Here is a 12,734-nt window from a genome sequence, read left to right on the forward strand (position 1 = left end):
AGGGCACTTTGGGAACTTGAGAAAAGCATAATCTGCTTTATTTTTTTTATTACTTTTTTGGGGTTTTTTTAAAGTTTTTATTCTTTTTTTTTTTTTTTTAAGGTTTTTCTTTTTTATTTAAATAAGGAGAATTCTTTCATATGGAAAGAGCTAATACAATCACATATTTGAAAGGAGAAACAATAGGTACTGAAACGAGGAGGGAGGGGGGAAGGAGGTGGGGAGGGGGAGGGGGGGGGAGGGAGAGGAGGAGGAAAAAAAATAAACCAACCCAAAAAAACAACCAAAAAACAACCAACCAAAACCAAAAACAGGGCAATAAGGAGAGTGTGCCTCAACTGGCCTGGTGATTCCATGATTTGAGTTCCGGTCCAAGGTAAAAGTTTCCCAAAGAGAGAGAGAGAGAGAGAGGTTGCACGGTTACACAATGAGCCATCGTCTGCCCTTTCAAATACCTGGTCTACAGGAAAAGACAAAGAGAGGAAAGGCCAAAAGAAAAGGAGGGAAGGGGGAAACAAAAAAAAAAAACCCAAACCATAAACCCAACCCCAAACCCTCTGCAGCTGGTGAGGGTAGAAGCTTTAAGGAGCACAATATCCCCTCGAGGAACAACAAACGCGGTTTGTACAGGACCAGAGAAGAGGATCGCAGCTAAGGACAGCGCCTCGGGACATGCGGAGGGGAGGGTGAGAGCCTCGCTGCTGCTGCTGTGATTCCCAGGGCAGGGAATGATCATCTTGAGGAGCCAGGATTCAGCCCCTCTCACCAGAGGTGCTGAGGGCTGCCAGGAGAACCTGGTGGGTTTTGGATTGGAGTAAAACACCAAGAGGAGTTGGGCTGCTGCTGTCTCTTCAGTCAGCAGTGCTGCTGCTTCGGCAAAACGTGCCTTGTCCCGTGGTGGGCCACAGCTTAGGACCCTGCTACCTGCTGGCAATTGCTCTTCACAAAGAAACTGGGCTGCTGCACCTCACAAATGACCCCTGCTAGAAGGGCTGAACCTGTGCTTAACCAGCCAGAAGCAAACCCCAAGGTTAACAGAACGAGACCCGGGCCTGCAGCGGTGCTGGCCTGAAAGTGAAGAGAGAGCAGCCTGCCAGAAAGGAGCCCAAAATGCAGCTCCTTTTGGAAGATATATCCAGGAACACACAGGAAGCACAGAGCAGCTGGCAGCTTCACAGCACTGTTGCAAGGGAAGTGGTCAGTGGAGTGCCTCTGCAGGGACACAAAGACGCAGGGGAGTTCAGTGGGCTGCAAACACACCCAGAGCTACTGACACTGTACAGCTGTCACAGGGCAGAGCCAGCACTGATGGAAGATCAACAGCAATACCTGTTCACTGGTGACTGTGCTGCTTCCACTTGTCATTCAAAAACATACTGCAGTGCCTTTTGGTTTTCCCCTCCCCTCTCTCTTTCTTCCCTAGCTTCAATTTCTTTTTAATTAAGATCTAAAAGCAGTCTGAACCAGAAAGGGAGGCAGCACTGAATGCAGATGCCAGGTCTTGAATCACTGTGTAGAAGAGAACTGATTAACACAGGTGGCTTCAGACCTTCAGCTGAACAACAAGCAGCAAAGTCAGCCTCTGAATATTTCTGCTTCACCCACTGGGGCTGAAAAATGTGGATCCCACCTCTCCCTCCCACTGCACACACTGCACCTTTGCTTAGCAGAAGGAGCCTGCAATTTGGTAGCTGCTTTCCAGTCAAAGCAAAAGCAACTCACAAAGGAATAGATCATTAGGGCCTGGCCCTTCAGCAGTGGAGCCCAGAAGCAGAAGTATCCCCCTATAAACTATGTCCTCATCCTCTACATCTCCCTTCTCCTCCCCAAGCCGAGTTTGTCTCCATGCACCGGCACCCTTGGCATTTCCGCCCCTCAAGAGGATCAGAGGCTTCCCTCTGGACTCCAGAGCACCACAGACTGCCCTGACCTTGTCCTAGCTTTAAACAAACAAACAAACAAAACTCTATGCCAGAGAAGAAGGCTATTGCACCGTAGAGATCTGGGCTCTCGAACCGCTTCCCGTCCCACCAAAAGCCCACGAAGTGAAAGAGCCTTGCCAGCTGCAGCTGACAGCCACCCAAAGGTGAGGAATGGAATGAAGCTCACATGCATTTCTTGGCCTTTCCTGCACAGAAGAATTCAGACATAATATATAAATAGAGCAGTGAAACAATTACTTTTTCACCTAGACCTACAACATCAAATACGTATAAATAAATTCTAGTGTTTTATTCTGTTGGGGGGGAGGGGGCAGGAGGAGGAGGAGGGGGATGGAAGGGTTAAGAGAGAAAAGAAGGGGAACCTTTCTCGACAGGAAGTGTTGTAGTTCTGATGGCATTTACACCAGAGGGACTGCAAGAACTTGTATCCAGCAACAACCCAGTTTCTCCAACACATTTGACCACTTGGAAGTCACACAGGTGGGAGGAAGGAGGTTAGTGTCTTTGTAAAGCTGGAGTAGTGTGTCTAGGGCAGGAGGGAGAGGAGAGGGGGGCTCGAGAAGTCTCTTTAGCCACTACAGTTAGATTCTGGTATCAGCTAGGGCCAGCTGGGCAGAAGGGTAACAACAAGAAGAAAACAAACCCAAAAGAGACTAACCAAACAGAGAATTCTGTTGTTGATGATATTCCACAGAACAAAACAGAAAGCAGGGGAGGGGGAGGGCTGGGATGACTTACTGCTGGAGCAATCTTTGGAAAACGTGGGGAGCAGGACTAGCAGATGAGGATGCAGGGCTGGGAGAGGCCTGAGGGCTGGGGAAGGATTTGTTGCTAAATCTCAAACCCTGTACTCTAAGAAGGATGCTAGAGAGATGCTGGCACACTCTGCTCTGAAAATAAAACCCCCAGAAGACATGAGGAGAAAAACCAAACCCCCAAAGAGCTTGTCTTGAAGTACCATCCTACCCCTTGGGGCTCTCTGCCGTGCTCCGTGGGGACACCCGTGGGGACGTCGCTACCTCTACATTAGTTCAGGTTTCTAAGCTCTTTAAAGCTACTGTATAAAATTCCTCTTTATACCTAGCTTACAACTTCAAATGCATCCCTAGAAAGGTTATGAAGGATCTTTCCCAGAAAGGGGGTGACCAAGGAAAAAAACAAAGCAACAACAACAACAACACAACCCCACAACAAAAAGCAAACAAAGAAACAAGACCTTTCAGATCCCTTCCCAAATACATTCTTTGTTCAGAATTATCTTCTTTGGAACCACCACCAAATGACTTGCTGCCACCTAGCTGAGGCACAGCCAGCCAGCAAGGTATCACCTCCTGCAGAAAGGAAGTTTGCTTCCCCTCACCTCAGAGTGAGCAGCCTACTACTTGACATTTTGAAAGAGCTAAACAACACAAACCAGGTTAGCTGAAAATAGCTGAGTTTACTTGAAGCTATCTCCAGCTGAAGGACTTCCAAGCATGTTCAGGAACTTGGAAGTCCATCCTAAAAACCTAGACACACACACACAGAGGCACACACACACACAGAAACCAAACCCAACCAACCAAAGCAACAAGCCCCAACTCCCTCCCGCTGGGACCTTCCTTTCAGAGCTCAGCCGACGGTGGCGAGGAGCGTGAGGTGACCACACTGCACACACTATACACAGCTGCTTCAGAAGTGAAGAAGCCTTTCTGCTGTTCACCTGGGGAAGGAGAGTCAAGGGATGATTCCAAACTGCCTCTGTAACCGTGTGCTTCCAACACAAAAGAGGTTCCAAGTGTGCTAAAAGGGCTGCCTGCAGAGGGGCTCCCTCACCGAAGCGTTTCTAAGCCAGTTCTACATCAGTTAGAGGAACAGAAAGCAAAGACTTGGGGGAAAAGAGCAAAGCTTAGGAGAGCAGCCCCAAGGGGTGAACACAATACAGAGCAAGTGTCAGGGGACATGAAGAATGACGAGCAGCCAAGGTGGGGAACATAAGAGAGAGAGAGAGAGCATCACAACTACAAAAAGTAGTCCATAGAGACCCGTTGGCTCTGGCCAACTCTTCTGACCCATGTGTGGTGAGATTCCTCTGTAACAGATTTCACGTTCCCTCCATCTGGGATTTACATCTTGCTGTGTGTTTGGCAGTCACTAAAACCAACCCCAAACCCACAAAAAAAAACCAACAACCAACCCCAAAAAACCCCAACCAAAAAAACCAACCAACCATCCCCAACAAACCTACATCCAGAGGAGCTTATAACCAAAAATTTGCTGGGCTTTTCTTTTTCTCCTTTCCCCTTAGAACCAAAGCACCACATTGCTGTGCAGGAGGCACCCCAAGGCTACACTCACAAGTGGTGCAGGTCTGGAGGTTAATGCACTGACCTACCACATACTCTTAGTACGAGTTTACCTCTGAAGCAAGCCCTGCTTCTAGCTTAAAACAACAAAAAATACTGCAAGATTAATGAATTGCTGATAACTGTCCTGGGTTTTTAATCAACCTGAAGGGCTAAATCCTCTGGGGAGGGGGGGGAATATACACCCAAACAAACTCAATTTGGAAGGAGTCACGATTCTCAAGGGAGCACAGAACCAACCAGAATGCAGAACTCAGCAGAGCTTTTGTCAGGACACAATTTCAGCTGAAAGGAAAAAACCAACAAAACCATCCTTTGTTTCTTTTCTTTCTGGAAGGAATGAGGAAAAGCAGAAAGAAGGGGGTGAGGGGAGATGAGAGAACATATAAAAGTTCTGCTATAAACAAAGATATAGCTCATTTGTAAAAACCTCAGCTGCCTTTAAAACGAAAAGAACACCTCACAGACTGAGCCCTCTCCCCCAGGTGCCACTCTGCTGAGACAGAAACAGGGAAGGAGAAGGATGGGCTTTGCCAACGTGAGCAATCACAGCTACCCGTGGATGGGGCATGGAGGAGGGGGCAAACAAATAAAACCCATGGCTGGAGCCACTCAAAAGTCAGGTTGGTTTGTTTTAAAGCAAGCAGGGCAATGTCATATCCACTGTTTCAAACTGCTCTGTGGGGAGAGGGGCTTGGGTGATGTCACTGTCGTCAGTCAGTGCGGGGCAGGGCTTTGCAGGAGATCCAGTGGGGTCCAGTCTAAGCTGCAGGGCCTCTCAGGCAGCAGGAGCAGCTGGGTGGGCAGCAGAGGTGCTCCTAGGCCTTGCTTTCTTCCACTTTGACCGCCTGGGGCTTGATCGCTCCTGTGCGCACCGGCTTCATCTGGCTGCTGGAGGCTGCCTCCTGCAGCTTGACTGCTCCCAGGTTGGCTTTGCTGTCATCCACACGCTGCTTTGCCTGTGGACACAGCAAAACAAAGCATCAGCCAGCACAGCCCCCCAGGCAGGCACACAAGCCCACAACTGTCACCATCCTGCACAGGAGGCATAACATTAGCTCCACGAATCAGGAACTTCTTCCACCCTGTCACCCCTTGCTGTCCTAACACCCCTCTGGTGTAAGGGGCTCCAACTGCCTGATGTGCCTGGCAATGCAAGTAACCCAAAAAACCCCAGTAACAACCACCAAGAACACTGTGAATCAGGTAATCCTTTCATTTCTTCCATGCTCCCAACACAAGAAGGATGTGGAACTGTTAGAGTGGGTCCAGAGGAGGCCACCAAGATGATCAGAGGGCTGAAGCACCTCTGCTAATGAAGACAGGCTGACAGAGTAGGAGCCTGGAGAAGAGAAGGCTTCAGGAAGACCTTAGAACAGCCTTCCAGGATCTGAAGGGAGCTACAGGAGAGCTGGGGAGGGACTTTTCACAGAGGTTTGTAGTGCTAGGATGAGAGGTGATGGCTTCCAACTGGAAGAAACTGGATTTGGATGAGACATTAGGAAGAAATTCTCCTTGAGGGTGGTGTGGCACTGGAACAGACTGCCCAGAGAAGCTGTGGAGGCTCCAAGCCTGAAAGTGTTGAAAGCCAGGCTGGATGGGACCTTGAGGTTGGAACTGGGTGATCTTTCAGGTCTCTTCCAACCCAAACCATTCAGTGACTTTCAAGTCACACAGCACTGATCCTGGACTCAGTGTCACATCCACCCAGGGAAAACGCCAGCTCCCAGGAAGAGCTTCACCACACAGGCCTTCCTGCCACCCCTCTCAAGCCCAGGTGACAGCCCAGAGGAGCAGCCACTGCTGTGTCCCACAGCACTGAGGTACACTACCTGCTGCACATAGTGTCCTTGCACAGAGCCCATGCTAACTGCTGGTCCAGACGGCTTCCCGCTTGGGCTGGCAGAGCTAGGCCTGGAAATCGAAGAGTCGACAACATTCATGGAGTAAATTCTACAATGGAACGAGAGCCTTATTCATGGGTGAAAGAAAGAAAAGCAAGACAGCAGAAAGCAGCAGCAGACAGCACACCAGCCTGTGCTGTGCAGATCAGTCAAGAGCAAAACCAGAACTGCACTCCCGGAAGGCTGCGTGGGCTGAAGGTTTGCTGTGTGGGGGCAGGAGCAACTCTCATCTGGAGAGGACCACACTGCAAACCCTGAGTGAGCAGATTCCTCACCTCAACAAGGAACACACAGAAGCACACACCAATTCCAAGCTGTCTGTGAGACTCAGTCAGTAAACAGCTCCCACTCAGGGGCAGGGCAGAGCCATGCTGGCCCACAGCCCCAGAGGATGCATGATCACACATTTCACACAGGCACTTGGAGCACAGGCAGCACCTCCTGCATGTGCAAACCCAAGGGAATGCTGTGCAGGGGTGATGCACCACCTCCTGCAAACAGGGAACACTGCTCCTCCCCTCTGCTGACTTAGAGAGGCCAAGCTCCACAAACATCTTACCTGTAGGTGTGTGGTGATGGTACAGCCCCTCCAGAGGACATACTCTGTTTGCCATCAGAGAAATGAAACCCTTTCATCTCCATCTGGGAGGACTAGAGAGGAAAAGGAGTGAGAGAAAGTATCACAGATGCACTCACCACTCACTCTTGACTGCATGGCAACACTTCAGCCTAACCTCTGCCCTTTTACACACTGTGCCCATGAAAAGAAGAAACTTTTCAGGTGAAGAAAGTGAGGCCTATAAGTGAAATCATCTGCTGGTATGAAACCAGCAAGCACACAGCCTGGAAGGCAACTGCTGTGCTCTCTCCCCTATCACAGACAAACTCAAGGCATGAATCCACCAAACCAGAGAGGACATTAATATACCTACTCAAATGGACAAGCTTCACAACAGTGTGAAATATCTGGGCAGTACTCCAACTGAGTCTGGAGCTCACCACCCCTCAAGCACTCTGGGGAAACCTGTGTAAACATGTAATAAAACTGGAGACTCCAAACCCTGGATCAAAGCAGGATGTGGCTCCCTGGAAACAGAATGATGACCAGCAGCAAAACCTGAAGAGCTGCTGCTCTGTGCTTCGGAGGTGAGGGGGAGAAAGGGCTCCTTCATTTCACCTCCAATCCTTGGCTTTGATATTTAAGGATCCCAAAGCAGCAAGTGTCCCCTTTTAACAAGCAAGGCTGAGGAGTGAAACTGGAGTGCAGGAGAGGTTAATTAATGCCACAACCAGCCCCAGGAGCTAATCCTTACCTCTCTGCTAGTAGCAAGGACAGAAGGCTGGGATCCAGGAGGGAGGATTCTTCGAGGAGCTCCTACAGGCAGGTTTTGCCCCTGAGGAAGCTGGATGGATTGTGGCAGGAGCAGGGGCTGCTGGCCAGAGCCATAGCGGGGCAGAGGGAGCTGGGAGCCAGGCACAGGCATTGTTAGCTGTGTGAGAAGGACACAGAATTACCCTCAGGGTGGGAAGAGTCTCGTGTGTGGCACGCTGCCTCCTAACAGCCTGACAGCACAGCACTGCTAAAAGGAACCTCACAAACAGCACAGTCTGGCACACAATAAATGCAAATCAATGCACCAGAAGGACTTTCACACTGAAATGCATGTTCTGGAAGTGCTGCCAACACCCTGTCAGCTGGGCTTTTAACATGGCATCGACTTAACATAGCTGCACTCAGACACAGGGCTTCCCTCCCTGCCTGGAGCCTTCAGCTACTTCTCCACTCTTCCTCACAGTCACTGCATGGCTGTACCGCTCCTGATGTGATGACAGCATCAGACAGCTCAGTGTCAGGTGTTACATTTGCAGCTTTGATGCCCAAACCAGAAAGCCACCTATGCTTTCCTGCCATTTGGAGGCCTGGACCTCTGGAGGTGGTGGTGGTGCCCTCAGCTCTGCGCTCTGCAGCGAGCGTCCCCCTGGGGATGGCAATAATTCAGAGAAGCTTAAAAACAACCAAAAGCAGCTCAGGACTACAAGAGCCTCCTGTTCCCTCTGATCCATCTGGCAGCTCTCTCAGCTGCTGGCTTCAGGAGGTTCTGTGGCAACACTTTATTTATTAAAGTAAAACATCATCCAGGGCTGGCACAAGAAACCAAATCATTAACTGCTGATGGATAGAGCATTTCCAGCACTCAGCTTGCCAATGTTCCCTCTACCTTCCTCAGCTAAGTTACACTCAGGATTAACTCTTTATGTCAGTCCCAACCTCAAAAGCCCTCTTTAAACAAACAAAAAATCAACCTTAACCTGCTGCACCATAAATGTAAGAGGAGTTTAACACAAGGCTCTCCCAGAGGATCAGAGCAGGTGTGCACAGATACAGCTCTGCTCACAGCAGGGTTCAGTCTCTTGATGTGAACCATGCTGTACAAAAACTTGTTCACACAATCAAACCCTCACTGAGATGCTGCCTAACAGATCAGAAGCAGCTCTAAGTAAGACCTGGGTAACAAATGAGTTGAGCAGCTAGATGAGCTTTGAATCAAAGGTCCTAGTTCCCCTGGAAGCTGAGCTCCCTCTGGAGACCACTGGGATTTGGCTCCAGGGAAAACTACTTTTAGGACAACTACTGCATCATGGGCAGGAAGTGCTGGGAGGTTTCATCTGCCTGACATCTCTGTACTGAGGGTGAGGCTTCCCAAGTTACAAGATGCCATCCTGGCAGGCACAGACAAGCAGCCAGCAAGACTCTCATTAAATAAAGTGCTGCCTGTCTGCAAGGATGGCTCAGAGAACAGAGGCTCTCAGGGAGATCTTCTGCCCCTTCACAAAGGGCTCAGCCCACACCAAGACAGGACTCAGCACACACACTCCTCCTCAACCCAGCCTCACAAACAAGAGGCTGTCAAAAAGCAGCAAGGCCTGCTCCTGACCTGGGTGAGCTGAGAGTCCATCATTTGGGAGGCTCCCATCCCAGCTGCCTGGTTTATCTGGCCTTCATAAACCAGTGCCTGGCTTCCATTCATGGGCTGGTAGGGGGACCCAGACTGGGTTTTCACCACCTCCAAGGGCTGCATGCCTGGGAAGGCCGAATATGGAGGCTTCAGAGCAGTGCCTCCTGTCAGGACCATGGTGCTGGGCTGAGACAGACTGGGGTGCATATACACCTGAGACCTGGAGAGCAAAAACAGCTGGAGTCAGTGCACAGAAAACCTCTGGAGGCCACACACCACCCCCTGCCCAACCACAGCTGGCCTGCAGGGAGCTGTAAGGCTCTGCTGACAGGCTGTGATGCCACTTTCCACTCAGTTACAGGGTTTGTTATTTTCACTTGCATTGCTAGGCCCTTACAACCCTGTCTTTGTCTTGCAGGGTATTTGACAGGATGACACTGTGTCCTGTCCAAAGTTTGTGCTTCAGTACCCTGCTCAACAAGCTCTGGATCAGTAGTAAAGCAGGATTCAGGCTACCAGAAGTCTGCAGCAGTTTTGCAAAGCAGGGAAGAATCAGAAGTTAAAGATCCAAACAGAGGCATAGAACAAAAAAAAGGTAGTTTGGTTTATTCTTGCTTCCCACCCAGGCAGTGTTAACTAGGGGAAGGAAACAGCACATCAAGGGGGGAAGAGAGGATGAGCACAGGGGATGTGATCAATGCACACAGCCATCAGGAGCACAGGAGATCAAGGAAGGAGGAGATGCAAAACTGGAAGGAGTTACCTGAAGGGCTGTATGGAGCTGTACATCTCCTGGGACTGGGAAACAGGCAAGCCACCCCTCAGCCCAAGCTGAGCTTGGGCCTGTAAGGATGTGTGGAGGGAAATGGGAATCTGTTGAGCAGCAGCAGCCTGCAGAAGAAATGAAGATGACTAAGAGCTACAAGAAGGAGCCAGAAACTCTCCCAGGCTGTTAAAAAATCCATTGGTTTCCTCTGTGAGTCAGTCTGCCATGGCAATTACCTACACTAGACCCTTGCCCAGCCCCTGCATCAGTCCACAGCACACTGGGAAGATGCTGCAGAGACACCTGGGAGAGGGGTGGCTGATGCCTGCAGGAGGCATTTGTTTAATGGAGACATGAGCAGACAGAACAGGTCCTGACAATCCCTGCTCTCACCTGCCTGCTCTCCCCAGCCCTGTCAACACCCTGTTTACTAGGGCTAGTGGCACTGCTCCTCTGTACTGACTGGCTGGGGAATTTATTGGAAGTCACCTTCCCTCACACAGCCACCTCAGCATCTGCTTCAGCTCAACCCAATCCAAAGGCACTGGGACAAAAAGGGGATAACCCCTCAGCTCCCTCCAGTTTCACTAACCTGTGACAGCCAGTAGGAAGCAGAGCCACATCTAAACTCCTTTGGGCTACCAGTGAGATCAAGGACCCCTTGTTTCTAAATGCCACCCTGAGGAGCCACTGGCTGGCTGCATTTCTCCCTTACCTGTTGGTAGCTCTGCTGCTGAGGTATGGTCTGGGGGACCAGGCGGGGCTGGCTGGCAAACACGTGGCCATCCAGATAGAGGGGTGGGATGTGGTTACCTGGGGGTCAGAGAAGGCAGGCTGTGAACTCAAGGGAGAGGGGAGACACAGGCATAGCACACTGCAGGGACCCAGGCCAAGACTATTTCCTAGCTCTCAGTAACCAGTTCACCGTGGCACTGGGTCAGAAGAGCCTCTAATGCTCATCAGGCCACATGCCAAAGCCAGCAGCCACTCAGAGCAGCAGGCTGGCTGAGAACTGATCACACCTTTATGTAAGAGGCTGCATGGAAACCCAGGCTTCCCACCACAGAGATGCCAAAAGCTCAGGAACTGGTGACCTGCATTCTAAACCCTTCCCTAACACTAGACACCTGCTCTGCAGTCATCTTAGCACCTCAGAGGGACAGAGAGAGCAAACGTGGTGTGAGACCTTCACACGAGAGGTCCACGAGCCACATTCCCCCCAGGGGTGGCACCAATCAGAAAGTGCTTCTGTGCCACTCCTGGGCAGATCTGAACCACAGGATGTACAAGCAAAGCTGGGGTGGGTGGGGAAGCAAACACCTGACTTGGAACACCCTTTTCTCCAAGGGTAAGACAGGAACATAGAGCAGCCCACACACTACCACTTCTGTCCAACACATTCTGCTCCCTTCTGGAATCCAGGACAGTGCATGCATGAGAGGTCCTTTGGGAGCCAGGAGTCAGAGAGTCCAAGTCCATCTCCTTCTCCCAGAGGCTCTCATTATCCACACCAGCTGACAGGGCTGAGCTTGAGCTAATCCAGCTCAAGGACTGTGAACTGTAAGCAAGTGGGCATTAAGTGCAAAGAGCAGAAGGTGCTCAGGGCCTGTGCCTTCAGGATCCAAATGAGCAGAGGAATGACTGACACTGGTACTGAGCCTGGTGGCAGCCTCTCAGCCACAGGTTTCTTCACTTCCCTCCTATCCTACTGAGTGCACAGTGAAGGGTAAGCAGGATCTATGCCTCACAGAGACTTGCCACCAGCCAGGAAAGTCCTCCTTGTGCTAGGCTTATCCCAGCCACACTCAGCTAACACTCTTCCAAGCGGAGACATGGTCCCTCTCTGCCTTGACTGAGTGGTTAAGCAGCTGTTCAACAGCAGCCAGCCAGTTGCCCTGCACAGCAGTTAGTCTCCACAGCAGCTCTTCTCACCACTCTCTACTACAATCAGAGGATGACTCCTAGATCCCAGCCAATGCAAATGCTGCTGCTGCAGTTTGCAGGTACCTGGAATCGATGCAGAAGGTGCTACAGACGCCACAGGCATGGGAGGCATAGAAACTCCACCAAAAGAGCTGTAGCTGACACCATTGGAAGCTCCAACACTGGAAGGAGGCTGGATGCCTGAGCCTGCACCTCCTGGGGAGTTCTGTTCTGGTAAACTAGGAGAGTTTTCCCAGGCTTTACGAGCAGACTCCATCTATGGAAATGAAGGACAATAACTACAGACAGTTCAAATGGGGAGGGACAAAGCTGAAGCCTGGAGCTACTCATCCAGGACCTATTAGTTCAAATTCAATCTGGTCCTGTCACAGGGGGAAGCTGCCAGACCTGCCATCAAGGGGATTCACAGCAATTTCCAGGGGGCACACAAGTAGCAAGTGACATGATGAGAGGAAACTGCCTCAAGCTGAGCCAAGGGAGATCTAGGTTGGACATTAGGAACACTTTCTTCCCCAGAAGGGTTGTTAAGCCCTGGAACAGGCTGCCCAGGGAAGCAGTTGATTCATCATCCCTGGAGGGGTTTAAAAGCCATGGAGATGTGGTCCTGAGGGACATGGCTTAGCAGCAGACTTGGTAGTGCTGGGTTAATGCTTGGACTCAGTGATCTTAAAGATCTTTTCCAGCCTAAATGATTCTCTGACTCTATCCCTGACCAGCCACCTTCTCCAGCTGCTGCCACAGCAGCAAAGCTCTGCTGCACTTGCTCTACACCTGGCAAGGACTTCAGCAGCCAGCTCAGGCACACACCCTTCCACCCACACTGAACAGCACAAAGACACAACTTTTACAGCAGCTAATTAAAGGCTTAGCAGTAC

The 12,734-nt window shown here is 50.6% G+C and overlaps 1 protein-coding gene and 1 non-coding gene across 8 annotated transcripts in view; both read right to left on the reverse strand.

The window, feature by feature from the left end:
* Positions 1–36: 36 nt before the first annotated feature.
* The window catches only part of PRRC2B (proline rich coiled-coil 2B), a 46,109-nt gene continuing 33,411 nt past the window's right edge, over positions 37–12,734 (reverse strand). For 5 of the 7 annotated variants that reach the window (XM_068155975.1, XM_068155974.1, XM_068155976.1 and 2 more), the window contains exons 25-32: positions 11,923–12,115; positions 10,631–10,728; positions 9,913–10,040; positions 9,129–9,369; positions 7,506–7,682; positions 6,752–6,843; positions 6,121–6,241; positions 37–5,247 (exon numbers count right to left, since the gene is read on the reverse strand). In XM_068155975.1, the coding sequence (XP_068012076.1) occupies positions 5,107–5,247; positions 6,121–6,241; positions 6,752–6,843; positions 7,506–7,682; positions 9,129–9,369; positions 9,913–10,040; positions 10,631–10,728; positions 11,923–12,115 (1,191 nt within the window). In that variant the 3' untranslated portion in view covers positions 37–5,106. The remainder of the gene's footprint in view (positions 5,248–6,120; positions 6,242–6,751; positions 6,844–7,505; positions 7,683–9,128; positions 9,370–9,912; positions 10,041–10,630; positions 10,729–11,922; positions 12,116–12,734) is intronic. The other 2 variants (XM_068155978.1, XM_068155977.1) reach the window with 1 other exon arrangement.
* LOC137450007 (small nucleolar RNA SNORD62) lies at positions 11,585–11,668 on the reverse strand. The gene has a single exon (XR_010989536.1). It is a non-coding gene; the product is annotated as a small nucleolar RNA SNORD62 (small nucleolar RNA).

Source organism: Melanerpes formicivorus, unplaced genomic scaffold (assembly GCF_026170545.1).
Source record: "Melanerpes formicivorus ecotype bairdi unplaced genomic scaffold, bMelFor1.0.p_v2 SCAF_33, whole genome shotgun sequence".
NCBI classification, from domain to species: domain Eukaryota; kingdom Metazoa; phylum Chordata; class Aves; order Piciformes; family Picidae; genus Melanerpes; species Melanerpes formicivorus.